Genomic DNA, 14560 nt, shown 5'->3' with positions numbered 1-14560 from the left:
ATTTTAAGAATAATCTAGGGGGCCGGCTCCGTGGCGGAGTGGTTAAGTTCATGCACTCCGCTGCCGCAGCCCAGGGTTCAGATCCTGGGCGCGGACATGGCATCCGCTTGTCAGGCCATCTTGAGGCGGCATCCCACGTCCGACAACTAGAAGGACCTGCAACTAAGATATACAACTGGGGGGTTGGGGAGATAAAGCAGAAAGAAAAAAAAAAGATTGGCAAGAGTTGTTAGCCCAGGTGCCAATCTTTAAAAAAAAAAACAAAAACCTAAAATAGTTTTATAGAGAAATTTCCTTATTTTTAAATGCAAGCAAACTATTCAAAGTAAAATTGTTGTTGAAGTGTTTAGTGCAGTGTTCTGACAACTTTGAAATGCATCAGAAGATGCACTGGTGGTTGGATGGAGGGATGGATAGGCATGTAACAAAGCAAATAGCAGAAATGTTCATTGTAGCAACTCGGTGATGTGCAAGATGGCTGTGCACTGCACAGTTCTTTCAACTTTTCTGTACGCTTGACAAGCTTCATAATAAAAAGTGGGGAAAATTTTTTTTAATTGAAAAAGAATTGTGAGCCCATGAGCCACTACTTTGTGACTTCTTTACAAGTTGTAACAGACTTTATGAAACTGGGGTGGGGTAAACGAGTTAATAATATAAAGGGCGTGGAACAGTCCCTAGAATATTAATAAATATTGGATACTATCATTTGGAACGAAGGAAATGGACACAGATTGGAAGAGCTGTGCGTCTCAATGAATTTCATCAAGGGCTTTCGCCGAATTTTCATTACAGTGTACAGTGTAGGGACCAGGGTTCCACGGTTGATAAACTGTTGCTCTGTGAGCTTATGCCTGTAAATGCCTGTAATTTCCATCTCTGCGCCTCACGTTGCTCATTTTTACACTAATTAGTTTTGGATTCTAAGCTCCGTGGCTGTTCCAAAGTTCTCATTGATCTGCTCCCTTTCCTGTTTCCGCTATAGGTGTCTCCATTACCTTTCTTCTCTTTCCTTTAACGCCTTCCTAATGTAAAACTACATTTCCCATGAGCGCCCACAGGAGTCGACGTCGCGCAGTTCTTTGTCGTCGCTCAGCGTCCTTTATACCTACTTCCGCCCCCGAGCTAGTTCCTTTCCTTTCGGCTGCGTGCGGCGGCAAGATGGCGGTGCAAATTTCCAAGAAGAGGAAGGTGAGATTCTGGGGCCCAGGTCCATGGGATTGCAGCCCTGTGCGCTTTATGGGGTTTTCGAGGTGCCGCCGCAAGATCCGCAGCTCCGTGCCCTGCCCTGGCAAGCGGCCTGGCCCGCGTGGGGTTCCCGGGGGCCGCGGATGGTGGTGGATTGAGCGCAGGGCCTGAGCCGGGCGAGCACAGTGTGGCGGGGGAAGGGGAGAGAGATTTCTGCCGGTTCCGGGCGGAGAGCAGGGATGTGCACCCGGCGCCCCCGCTGCCCCGGAGAAGGCGTTTGTGAGCATTTACTGGTCAACAAGTAAAATTAGTAAAGGTGTTGTATTTCGAGGGCGCCGTGGCTTTGGGAAGGCCGGTAGCAGTGACCCCATTCCTGCCTTCTTACTAGTCGTGTCTGGGTGCGGCCTTCTGACCCCAAAGACCGCGATTGCAAGGCTGCTGACAATTTCTCCCTCCATCTGGGACCCGAGGAAAAGGCGTGGGCGAACTGAGGGAGGGGACCTGGGGAGGACACTTTCTCAAGTGTAACTTTGCGCCTTCGCGTGGGGAAGAAATGTGCAGAGTCCGTTTGCTTTAGAAACGCGCGGTTTGCCATTTGGGGTGTACGCATATGGATGTTGAGATTAAATCCACACGCTTTTGTGAGTTAGGGTTTGCCAGCTCAGACACGGGTACGTGAAGTGAGGCGGGGTAACGTGGCTGCGGTTCTTCGGATGTTCCAGGTTGCGTCTACAAGGGACACTGCTTGCCTTCAGTTACCGTCTGTCCTTTTCTCTAGTCTCAAGCGTAGTATCCCTGCGGTGCCGAAGGAATCAGTTGTAAATGTGCCATTTTAGAGCAGCCTTTTGTTTAACCTGTGTACATCTAAGTGCCAGTCTTAAAAACCCTTCAGTGAAGAGATGATGACGAGTCTGACTGGAGGTGTCATCTTTGTCCAGGAGGCCCCTGCTCTGTGCTGCGTTCTGTGGCGCAGGTGTAAGGGTCCTGGGTCAAAGTAACTTCCAAAAGATGACCTAGAGGCATTTGTCTGAGAAGGGTTGCTACCTTGCTGTTGGAACTAGGGTAATAGGATGGATGGTGATGGATCGTTTGTTGGAAGTGTTGCATTTTGATGAGGGTTGCGGTGGCTGAAAGACGAGGCAGGAGAAAGTGAGCCTGCACCCCTGTCCTAATTTTGGATTTTCCTTTTTCCTTAGTTTGTCGCTGATGGCATCTTCAAAGCTGAACTGAATGAGTTCCTCACTCGGGAGCTGGCTGAAGATGGCTACTCTGGAGTTGAGGTCCGGGTTACACCCACCAGGACGGAAATCATCATCTTGGCCACCAGGTAGACGCTCATTTTCCTGGCTGGGTGTTGTCTATATTAAGATAGTTTATTCTGTAAACTTAAGGGGACAGCTAAGGAATTTGGCCTTAGCGAATGTGGGTTTTTTAAAACTGCATTTTTTATCTCACTCCAGTTCTGGTCATCCAAAGTTTATACTTGTCAGATGATTGTGAGTTTACTACCGAATATATGCAAGATTTAAAGGGACGTCTGGAATTTTGTGAGAGCTGTGAGTTGTCACTGTTTATTTTCTCCAGGACGCAGAATGTTCTTGGTGAGAAGGGCCGGCGGATCCGGGAGTTGACCGCTGTGGTTCAGAAGAGATTTGGCTTCCCTGAGGGCAGTGTAGAGGTGAGTGGTCCTGGCTTATGTCAGAGATAACTGTGGACCTGGAAATGGTTCTTTAGGTTGGTACTTCTAGAAACCCTTACTCTGAAGGCCTTGTTTATTCATGATTAATGAGTGTCGTGAATGGGTTGGTATCTTGTTGAAGTTTTCTTGATAAGCAGTGGGCGTAATGTTACAGGACTGTTCTGCTCACTTCTTGGTTCAGGGATTGTGCATTCAACTTGGGTATAGTAATGAGACACATAAAGGTTTGGCCACCCCCTCGGTGTCTGGTGTGGCTATAGGAAGAGGTAGGCATGGAGGGCAGTGAGGAATGGTGCAGCCTCAGTCACTGGGGATGTGCTAGGTGTGGCTGGTAGAGGCGCTTTAGTCCTTGAGATGTGAGTGATGCGTACAGTGGTGATGGTAACAGGTTTCAGGATGTGCCTTGTTTCCTTCTGAAAGCTGTATGCTGAAAAGGTGGCCACGAGGGGTCTGTGTGCCATTGCCCAGGCAGAGTCTCTGCGCTACAAACTCCTGGGAGGCCTTGCTGTGCGGAGGTAAGTGTCCTGAGACTTAATGGTCGTGCCCTTTTCATGGATCAGAATGCGGTGTGTCTGACATTTTGTTAATTCAGCAAATGAACTGTTTCTACATGGCAGGTTCTGCTAGTCTCTGAGGTTTTTAACAGTAAGATTTTGCCAGTCCGTGTTCTTGCTGAACTGACAGTCCAGCAAGGAAGACTAGTAAAAAAGCAAGTTTTTAAAGAGTGGTCTGTGCTATAATAAAGAAGTTCTGGGTGCTTTGGGAGCAGAACAGAAATAGAGCTCTCTAGGTAGGGTAGGTTAGGCCCCCCTATTGGAGTCATTCAGATCCATTATGTTAACTCCTCTGGGGACTATAAAGAGATAAGACGTAGTCCTGATGGGAGAGAGCTTAAAATCAGTCACTTATTTCTGTAGGCTGTGTGTAGGGAGGAGCCATGGACTATAAAGGATGTGAGGTGGTTAGATTGGCCCTGGAGCTGGGCCTGCTGGAAAAGGGTTCAGCAGGCAGTTCTTGGTGCAGCTTGACTATTCGAAGTAATTGGAATGCCTTGCCGGGCCTGTGGAATTTAGTCAGTGCTTCATGCAGAGCCCTGGGAGCGTTTTCAGCAGAGGAAGGAAATGACAGCTGTGCTGTGGGCAAGGCCGTGTGGGAAAGACTGCTCACCTGGTTTAAATGGCAGCAATACCACTTTGAACGGTGATTCTCGAAAGGTTGGGCCCTGGGCCAGCGTGACTGCCATCATCTGAGGACTTGTGAGAAATAGAAATTCTAAATCTCCGCCCCGGACCCACTGAAACAGTGAGGGTGTAGCCAGCCGTCTGTCTTAACGAGTCCTCCAGGTGGCTTTTGCACACACTGAAGTTTGACTCTGAAGTTCTGAGACCTGAGCAAGTTACTGCACTTCTCTGACCCTTGGATCTCCTCTCTAAATGGGGATCAGCATACCACCTCCTTCTTGTGGGGGTTAAATGAGGAGCTAGGAAAGGGCCTGGCGCATGGTGGTGGGATTTAGTCCTTCCTTTCCCTGTTGAAAGTGCAGCCAACTCTCCAGTTAGTAGCTCCCAGGGTGTGAACTGATGAATGAGTTGGGGAGCGGGGTATTTTAAGGTTTGGCCGTTTTATAGACCTAGTAGTGTTTTCGCCCAGCACTCTAGTCAAGGAGCCTAAGTTAGTAGTTAGGGTTCCTTAATGAACATGAGTTTGGAGGGTGAAGAATGGTTCAGTAATCCATAAAGGGGCCACTCGGTGTCAGGGATACTTCTGGGCTCCTACTGATAACTTGCCTTGTTCAGAAATCCTGAGTTTGCGAAGATGGACTAGACTGGAACGGCCTGCTCCAGAATGGAGGCGGTGGGGGGCGGGGCGGGCCCTTGATGATTGTGAGTTTAAGAGTGCAGTGGTCAGCCTTGGTTGCACATTAGAATCTCCTGGGGAGTATTTTCTAAATATGTATGCCTAACCTTTACCACCCCCACCATTTCCTTGCTAACTTAATTGGCTTGGCCTAGGCTTCTGGAGTTTTTTTGTTTTGTGTTTTTTAATTTTAACTTTCTTGAGTTGACTCTAACGAGCAGCCTAGGTTGGAAAGCACTTGGTTAGAAAGAACTTGGCGTGCATTCCCCAGGAATTAGCCTAAAGTTAGGTGTGATGGGAGTGGAAGAGAAAGGAACGTTGAAGAAGTGCAGATTAATGAGTCTTACTGCTTTGTTTTATGACACCGTGGGGCTGCGTAGGGTTGAGCAGTCCTGTCTTTGGGACAACGTGGCGGCCTGTCTGTCTCTTACTCCCCAAAGGGCCTGCTATGGCGTGCTGCGGTTCATCATGGAGAGCGGGGCCAAGGGCTGCGAGGTCGTGGTGTCTGGGAAACTCCGAGGACAGAGGGCTAAATCCATGAAGTTTGTGGACGGCCTGATGATCCACAGTGGGGACCCTGTCAACTACTATGTGGACACTGCTGTGCGCCATGTGCTGCTCAGACAGGGTAAGCGCCTGGGAGTGCTTGCGGGTAAAGGTCCTTAGCAGATGGATGTGGTCTTCCACGCACACCTCAGCGTTTGGGGAATTCACCCTGGGAGTAGTGGAGCGTGTTTATACTCCCTGGGTTTGTTGATCAGCTGCGGTGAATTGCTGAGATCGGTCAGATCTGAGAGTTGGTTTCTCCTTATCTCAGCCACCTGTGTACCCTTCAGTGATGACACGATGACGAGTCAGAAAGGTCACATCCTGCTCTTGGTCCTTGTCAGTGCCACGTTCTGTGGTGCTGTGCATGGGTTCCTTTGGCAAAAGTGTCCTGTTCATTGATTGATTAGAGGCATTTGTCTGAGAAGGGACCAGACCCAAGGGTGCTTGAGTAACTTACTCTTCTCTTCCCTCTGCCCTATTCTGTTGTGTAGTGGGAACTGGTCAAACCACAGGTCCTAACTATGGTGTCCTCTAGGTGTGCTGGGCATCAAAGTGAAGATCATGCTGCCTTGGGACCCAAGTGGTAAGATTGGCCCTAAGAAGCCGCTGCCTGACCACGTGAGCATTGTGGAACCCAAAGATGAGATACTGCCCACCACCCCCATCTCAGAACAGAAGGGTGGGAAGCCAGAGCCGCCTGCCATGCCCCAGCCAGTACCCACGGCATAACAGGTATGTCTGTAGGGGCCCCTTGGGGTGGGATAGAACCCTATTCATTTGTCTCCCTGTTAATACTTGGATCCTACACTGTGGTAAGCACTTGGTGTATAAAAATTGGATTACGCTTGTGCCCTACATGGGAGAACACAGGTTGGAGCTGGGCCCATTTAACCTGGGATTCTCTTGGGAGGGATGTTTGCCTTTGGTCTCCTTATTTACGAAGTTCCTGCATGTACCACTGTTTGAAATAAGAGTTTCCCTTTATCGTCCACCGTTGCTCAAAAATTTTAAGGCCCTCTTGCTATTAGTTAGCTGTCTGTTTCAGAACCTCCCCCCGCCTCCCCCCCGGAGAACAGTAACATCAGGCCTCTCCTAGGCCAGGCATCTCTGCTTTTCTGTTTCTGGGTCTTTTCTGTGTGTTTATTAATCTTCATGCAAACCGTAAGTGGGAATGTATCCCCATTCGGTAATTGAAAGAACCTGATACTCAGATGGAGTTTCTCTTCTTACTGTTGTGCTTTATTTGGTTTCAGGGTCTCCTTGGCAGCTGGATCTGGAGTCTGGATGTTGCTCTATAAAGACCTTTAATAAAATGTTTTTAAAAGATACATGGCCTGACCAGACTGTACGTCCGGTGTTCAGACTGAGGGTCTTGTCGCCACATGGGAGCATTACTTCATTGATTCTTAGGGCTGCCTGGCTCACGATGTCTGTGCTTTCCCAGAAATCCTCCGTTTCAGCTGAACTTGTGAGGCAAGGGCCAAGACAGGAGGACCCAAGCAGAGTTAACCAGGGAAGTATCCTGTTGGGGGGAGTAAATCTGGTGATGGAGAAGGCGGATTGCTAACAGAAGGCACCTTGATTAGCTCACCTGTGCTTCAGGGTTACAGGTGTGGAAGAGGTATTATATACTTAAAATGATTTTCTGTGTTGCACATAGAAAATAAATACAATAGCTGTTACATTTTGGGTCATACTGTGCTCTAGGTGGCGTGCTTTAAATGCTTTCTCATTTAACCCTCAATGTTTCTAAAGCATAAAGCGAATTTGTGCCGTTGGTGAAGAACCTGAAGCTCAGAAGTCAATTTCCCTAAGCAGTGTAGAGCTGTGGTTAGAATTCACATTTCCATGTCCTGTTCTCTTAGTCGTTATACTCTAGAAAAGTATAAAGAATGTTTAATTGTCTACAGTTTCATCTGTCAATTTGAAGTGTTTTCTACTCATGTCTTTTAAGAGATTGGGTGCTCTTAGTTTATTCAGGTGAAACTAGTGAGGGGCAGGCTACAAAATCCTACAAGACTAATTAGAGTGAATTAATGAATTATGTTGGGAGCACACTGACAAATGTATCTCTGTGTGTGTGCCTCTTTTTAATAGAAACTTTGATGTCTGTAGTCATGCATCACAATGTTTCAGTCAACGCTGTACACGTATACCGTAGTGGTCCCATAAGATAAGTATTCATATAGTCTGGGTGTGTGGTAGGCTGTACCATCTAGGTTTGTGTGAGTACACTGATGTTCACACAGTGACAAAATCACCTAACAGCGCATTTCTCAGAACATGTCCCTGTCGTTAAGCGACCCATGGCTGTACTGCCTAGACAGTAACTTCTCACTGTTTTTGTCAGTGACAGTCTCATTAGTAGAGATAGTCTCTAGATTATTCTGTAACCACTGGCATTGCTAATGTGTTAATGACCATTTACTGTGTTCCAGGGAGTGGGTTCGTGTATTTGTATTATCTCATGGCCAAGAACCAGATCCTGAATACAAAAAGGTTTCATTTGCCCATGCTTCCCTTCACTCTGGTCTGCCGCATTTCCAGGAATGAGCTCTTAAGCCAAGGGAAGTTTGCTAGGAAGGGTTGAGAGGTGGTTTTGAGCAGACTGGCTGGTATTGGGTCTCTTCAGTAACAATGCACGTGGGTAAAGTGAGATTGAGGTTCCTTTGAATAAATGTGTGCCCACCCCCCAAATCTAATTTTATATAGGCAGCTCTTGTGCTATTTGGCTGCCATGGGAACTGGGCAAATTGATAAGGTTTTTTGTTTTCTTTGAGGAAGATTAGCCCTGAGCTAACATCTGCTGCCAATCCTCCTCTTTTTGCTGAGGAAGACTGGCCCTGAGCTAACATCCGTGCCCATCATCCTCTGCTTTGTATGTGGGACGCCTACCACAGCATGGCTTGCTACGTGGTGCCATGTCCACACCCAGGATCCAAACCAGCGAACCCTGGGCCACCGAAGCAGAATGTGTGCACTTAACCACTGTGCCACCAGGCCAGCCCCGGCAAATTGATACGGTTTTATTTATCCCTTGTGGGTAAAATTCTTGGCAGTTTGCAGTTTTACTGAAAGTTAGTGTTGAAACTGAGCTCAACTGCTTTATTCCTGGACTCATGATGTAGTTCACTTGTGAGGAGATTGGTAGTGAAACTACAACCAACTTGAGCATCCAGAGTACTGGGTGCTGGAAACAGGTGAAGACAGTCCTGGTCATCTAGAATCTTAGCATCTAGTACTGCCACAGCCAGTAACAGTGCTGTGTTTAATTAGGCGATCTTTTGAATTCCTTACCTTCCTAATGAGTTGTCTACCAACCTTGGTCCACTTAAATCTGGAAGTCCTGTCTGTGGGATTCAGTAGTGCTGTTAACTGCCCACGAGGTGGTGCTGTAACAGCAGCTGTGCAGCAAAGCAGCTGCTTGGGCAGGAAAAAGCAACTCATGGAAGTAGGACACGGAAAAGTACCAGTTATTAGTGTACAAGTATACAGCTTGAATTATAAATGAACATCTTTGTATAGCCATTATTCAGATAAAGAAAGGGAGATAGTGGGATTTTTTTTTTTTTTAAGATTTTATTTTTCCTTTTTCTCCCAAAGCTCCCCGGTACATAGTTGTGGCATGTGGGGTGCCGCCTCAGCATGGCTTGATGAGCAGTGCCATGTCCGCACCTAGGATTCGAACTGGCAAAACCCTGGGCCGCCAAAGCAGAGCGTGTGAACTTAAACACTCTTCCATGGGGCTGGCCCCCAAGGGTGGGATTTTTAAAAATCTTTTTACTTCTGAAAACCACATAAGATAAATGTAGATCGTCAGTGAGCACTTGAACCACAGCCCATCGAGAAATGCAAGAACCCTAGAGGAAGCCATCACCACCCCCCCCCAGACTCTCCCAGTGAATGGTATCTCAGCTGTCCTTTTTTTGTGAGGAAGATTAGCCCTGAGCTAACATCTGTGCCAATCTTCCTCTGCTTTTATGTGGGATGCCTCCACAGCATGGCTGATGAGTGGAGTAGGTCCGTACCCAGGATCTGAACCTGTGAACCCGGGCCGCTGAAGCAGAGCATGCGGAACTTGAACCACTTGGCCACGGGGCTGGCCCCCTCAGCTGTCCTTTGTCACTCTGCCTAAGGTTCAAGATTCCAGGTGTGAACATCTGACTGGCCAAGCCCAGTGTCTGGAGGTAGGGAGAAAGATAGCTAGCCCTTTTGGCTTCCACAGTGGAGGTGGGGCCCAGCCTCATGTACAGATTCACAATGCCCCCTTTCCCTCAAGGCAAGATGGTGATGCTGGATAACCAAAGCTTGTGAAATGGCCCTTGGAACCCTGGAAATAAGGCTATTGGCAACATGGAAGCAAGTGCCATGGCCTTTCATGGACTTTACACCAAAAGGCTGTTAGGCTCTGAAAAGTTAGGTTCTGATGGTTAGCATTCTTAGCAGCCAGTGACGGACCTCAAACAGGAGCTGGGAGCTGACTGACCAGCCCACCCACCAGGCAAGGAAAGAGCCCCTGCTGGAGTGTGAGAACTTGGGAATAGGCCCAGAAGGCAAGGAGGGGTTGGGGGCAAGAGGACATCACTGTTAGTCTGGAGAGCCAGGAGAAACAAACTGGTGGGGTCAGGACAATGGGTAAAGGTTATTTTGAGGGGGTTCTGCCACCAGGCAGAATCTGGGCTTGCAAACCACTCTTGCAGAAGCTGCTGGAGCCCACTCAAAGTGGTCATCCGTGGAGCCTGCTCCCTGCCTCCAGCCAGGCGATCCTCCCCACTGCTGGCTGGGCAATGAGGCAAAGGCTCTGAGGACGCACGCCCTGTGGGAGCGTAGATACCCTTCTCTGCGGAGCACTTTTCAAAGAGGAGGTGGTTGGGGAGAAGCTGAGCTTTGCAGTTAGACTCCTGAGTTCAAATCCTGACACCACCACTGATGCGTCCAGGGTGACTTGGGACCTTTCTCATCCTTAGTTGTCTCACAGGGCTATTGTGGGAGTTAACGGAAATCTAAATATCAATACATTTCTTTAGTTTTTATTATTTAGTATATTAGGAGACATAACAGTTAAAGAGCCCAGCCCTTCAAGCCAGACTGGATTCAGAATCAAGTCCACAATATAGCAGTGTGAGCATGGGCACGTCAATTACACCTCCCTGCCTCCGTTTGCACATCTGCATGAGGAGTTCTTTGCACAGCGCCTGACCCATAGCAAGTGCTCCGTAAAGGCCAGCTATTACTACCTTCAGCATATCCTCTTGGAAGTAAGTCACTGAGAACTTAACTTCATGGTAATGGAGTCTCCCCCTCCTCACTGTAAGGGCGCTAAAGGAGCCCTGCTTTCTGCTTGTGCTGGGAAGTGGGCATAGCAGGGCAGGTATCGTTAGCCCCATTTTCCAGGGGGTGAATTTGGCCTTTTTCTGTGCCATGCTCCATCCAAGCGATTGTTTCTGAGCTCCAGTGTTGCTATGTATAAATGCAGCTGTGGTATGTCATAGTTCTGCCCACATCAGGAAAACATTTAGGTATCATTGAGAGTCAACATTTTCAACCTCAAAAGATAGTTTTTCTTACTGTTTTCTTCCTCGAGGAGGTGAGATTTTGATAGTTTATCTATGAAACAAACCATTTCCCTATTTGTCATTAATCAAAGCTATATTTGTAACTGGATAAGCAGCATGACTGCAGTGAGAAGGTAATTGTTACATGCCCCTAGCCTGCTGTGAACATCTCATGTAATTTTCCACATGCCTGTAATGGGCAGATTCCATTACACTACTGAACTAATTTTACAGCAGTTTTAATCAACCCAAACAATACATCTTAGGAGAATATGTGATTTCTCTTAGGCTTTGGACAATATTTAGAATATCTTGAGATCCCCACTTCTGATTTGAGAACAAGTAACATGAGACCCTAGGTTGGGAAGAACTTATCTGATCCCAAATCCTCATTTTTACAAATAACGTGGAGCCCCAGCAGTTCTGAAATTCAAATGAAACCATTCCTCTGCTGCTCAGTCCTGTATTGTACTAACAGCTCAGCTGGCCGGGTGCACCTGGGCCTTTGTCCACCGAGCGGGAGTGCTGCTGTGATGGATTCTTCTCGCCCTCACTAGTGGGCCACCTGCCCCCACGACCAGCCTGTGCTGGGCAGCCCTTTATGCAGTGAGCCAGAGGAGCTGGAGTCCTTGAATCTTACATTGCCTTAGAGAGGGCAGGGTTCCACTGGCTTCAAGAGTATTTTTGTGGGGCCAGCCCGGTGGTGCAGCGGTTAAGTTTGCACGTTCTGCTTTGGTGGTCCAGGGTTCGCCAGTTCGGATCCCGGGTGCGGACATGGCACCGCTTGGCAAGCCATGCTGTGGTAGGCGTCCCACATGTAAAGTAGAGGAAGATGGGCGTGGATGTTAGCTCAGGGCCAGCCTTCCTCATCAAAAAGAGGAGGATTGGCAGCAGTTAGCTCAGGGCTAATCTTACTCAAAAGAAAAAAAATATATTTTTGCTTTTAGAGGGAGGGGGAGGGAGAGCATAGGCACAGCAAGAGGGCCGCTTTCCTCCCCGGGCAGGTGGACCAGAGAGAATTACCCTCAATATACCAGGAAAAACAGTCATCACCATTTACTGTCTGGGTCCAATAGATACCTCACCTTTTATATTTTAGGTCATATTACAAATAATTCACAGAAGTAAGAAAGGGAGAGTGAAAAACAGTTTTATAAACTTTAACACATACTAACAGCACAACATAATATACTAAAAACCATTGAGTTGTACTCTTCAAAAATACATGTATATGTGGATATCTACACACACACATATGTGAATTAAAGCAATCAATTTCATATTTTCCTTGAAGGTATATATAGCCAAAATGAGCGATGTCCCTTGAATGCAATGATGCTCTTCAACTGCCGTGTATGAAGCTGAAACGTATTCATTGTAACTACTGATTCTGCATTTCAAATACGTCTCTGATAGGCTCTAGCTTATCATTGCTTCTGGGATTTTTGTTTGTTTTCTTTTGCACTTGCATTGTCAACAGCAGTATTTTTTAAATTTTTTGATGGCTCATAGTTTTGTTGGAGAGAGTACAGGCACTTTGCTCCATAATTTTAAAACATTTTCATCTTTAGATTTGTAAAGATCAATTCAAATGACCAAATCAATGACTTTTTAAAAGTTTCTGCAGTATCTATTTCCCTCCAATCACCTCTGTACACAAGTGCCTTCAGCATGTTTCCACTTAATGAGCTGTAACAAACTATCAAGTAAATTTTGGGGCATAGGAATCATAAAAGATAAATATCGTCACATCACCTTTTAGCAAAACAGGATGGTCCAGGTTTCTTGGCATTTTTTTGTTTTTCCTTGAACTGGTTTTTTTTTGGAGTTCATAATAGTTTACATCAATGTGAGACTTCAGTTGTACGTTATTTCTTGCCTGTCACCACATAAGTGCTCCCTTCACCCCCTGTGCCCACCCCCCACCCCCCTTCCCCTGGTAACCACTGAACTGTTTTCTTTGTCCATGTGTTTGTTTATATTCCACATATGAGTGAAATCATCTGGTGTTTGTCTTTCTCAGTCTGGCTTATTTCACTTAGCATAATTCCCTCCAGGTAGGATAGTCCAGGTTTTTGTCTTAAAATATTGTGTGACAGGGCAGCCCAGTGGCATAGCGGTTAAGTTCGCATGCTTCGCCTCAGCGGCCTGGGATTCATGAGTTTGGATCGCCAGCATGGACCTACACACTGCTCATCATGCCATGCTGTGGTGGTGTCCCACATACAAAATAGAAGATTGGCACAGATGTTAGCTCAGGGCCAATCTTCCTCACCAAAAAAAGGAATCTGATAAAAAAAAAAGAAAAGAATATATATATATAGTGTGATGAAATCCTTCCTGTTGAATGACTTAACTGAATAATGACTTAAAATACCATATTTCCTTTTTGCTTTTAGAAATATATCGTTCACAGGCCAGCCCTGTGGTCTGGTGGTTAAATTCCCATGCTCCACTTTGGCAGTCCAGGGTTTTGCCAGTTCGGATCCTTGGTGCGGACTTGGCACTGCTCATCAGGCCACGCTGAGGTTCCCACGTAGCACAGCCAGAAGGACCTACAACTAGAATATACAACTATGTACTGGGGGACTTTGGGGAAAAGAAGGTGGGGGAAAAAAGTTTGGCAACAGATGTTAGCTCAGGTGTCAATCTTTAAAAAAAAAAGAAAGAATATCGTTCACTCGCCCACTCTTGAGTTTGAGAAAATTCATCTAGGAAAGACTGCTTGTGTGACCAGTTTCCCCATCATCTTTAGAGACTAGAGTGCTGCTGTGTCTGCATTCATTTTCCTATTTGTCTAAGAAGTGTGAGACGTCTGTCAGGTGTCTTCTCTTCTGTCATTACGAGCGGAGAAAGAAAAACCCCTTAATTCTCAACCAATGTCTCTATAGACTTCTCTCATACCTTTTTGAAAGATGATATACAGTACTTTGGGAAGTGCAATATGGAAACTGAAGGATGATGTAAATAGTAGTGGTTCTTTTCACTGTTGCGTCTTCCTTCTAGGCAATACCATCATTCTTCCATTTTCTTACCATCTTAGTCTTGTTTGGTATAGTTGGGAATAATTGATGAGTACTGTGAAATAATTTTTAGGCTAAAACAGCAAAGTTTTTCAAGATATAGGAAAAATAAGTTCATCAAGATCTCATAATGTATTTTGGGTTTATAAAGTCCATATGGTGATTGCAAGACAGAATGTTTCATTCTATTTTTTAAAAAATAAGTCAGTTTTCTCATTGTTCTTGAAGCCCACTAGAAAGAATAACAGTCCTTACAAATAATTAGACCTCCTCAAAGAAACTCAGAAACTAAATTTGAGTCCAGTGGCTTGTGATGGTATACCAAGACTTAAGTCTCTGTTCTCAGCTGGAGAGAGGATGGCAAACCTGTGTGGCTAAGGGCTTAGTGCTCAGGACTTGGGGTCTGGTCTCTCACTGAACGGTAACAGTCCCTCCCATTCAGCAGGCAGCCTAGGGGTGAGGTGGGGCGGGGGGGGGAGAGCAGAAGACTAGGAGCCAGGGAGACCCTCCATATATGTATGGTCTCTCCATCTAACCAGTAGTCCTAGGAAATCAGGACACTTGGGGTGCCACCTTTTGCTTGTGTTCCTGTGAGCCTCACACACCAGGGACATGAACCATGTCTCCACTCTTCCAGGTGGAGACCCCGAAGGGCAGGGACAGTATCCCACTGGGCTGGATTTCCCGTG

General features: G+C 46.6%; 1 protein-coding gene and 2 non-coding genes across 3 annotated transcripts; all 3 read left to right on the top strand.

Moving 5' to 3' along the window:
- The first annotated feature begins 1090 nt into the window (after window positions 1-1090).
- Window positions 1091-6621, top strand: RPS3 (ribosomal protein S3). The gene is made up of 7 exons (XM_070624128.1): window positions 1091-1191; window positions 2385-2515; window positions 2773-2866; window positions 3308-3402; window positions 5185-5372; window positions 5829-6025; window positions 6547-6621. Exons 1-6 carry the CDS (start codon window positions 1162-1164, stop codon window positions 6020-6022), a joined length of 732 nt encoding a protein of 243 aa, XP_070480229.1. The 5' UTR covers window positions 1091-1161; the 3' UTR covers window positions 6023-6025; window positions 6547-6621.
- Window positions 2075-2224, top strand: LOC139084374 (small nucleolar RNA SNORD15). The gene has a single exon (XR_011541717.1). It is a non-coding gene; the product is annotated as a small nucleolar RNA SNORD15 (small nucleolar RNA).
- On the top strand, window positions 5575-5719 carry LOC139084373 (small nucleolar RNA SNORD15). Its single transcript, XR_011541716.1, has one exon. It is a non-coding gene; the product is annotated as a small nucleolar RNA SNORD15 (small nucleolar RNA).
- Window positions 6622-14560: the final 7939 nt, after the last annotated feature.

The sequence above is a fragment of the Equus przewalskii genome, chromosome 6, assembly GCF_037783145.1.
Source record: "Equus przewalskii isolate Varuska chromosome 6, EquPr2, whole genome shotgun sequence".
Lineage (NCBI taxonomy): Eukaryota > Metazoa > Chordata > Mammalia > Perissodactyla > Equidae > Equus > Equus przewalskii.
The sequence above is the reverse complement of the archived record's forward strand: the minus strand, read 5'-3'. Positions and strand labels throughout refer to the sequence as shown.

Coding starts and splice junctions, on each gene's coding strand:
- RPS3 (XM_070624128.1), top strand. CDS start 1,162: ATGGCGGTGCAAATTTCCAAGAAGAGGAAG. Junction 2,867..3,307: donor TCCCTGAGGGCAGTGTAGAG/GTGAGTGGTCCT, acceptor TCCTTCTGAAAG/CTGTATGCTGAAAAGGTGGC. Junction 3,403..5,184: donor GGAGGCCTTGCTGTGCGGAG/GTAAGTGTCCTG, acceptor TACTCCCCAAAG/GGCCTGCTATGGCGTGCTGC.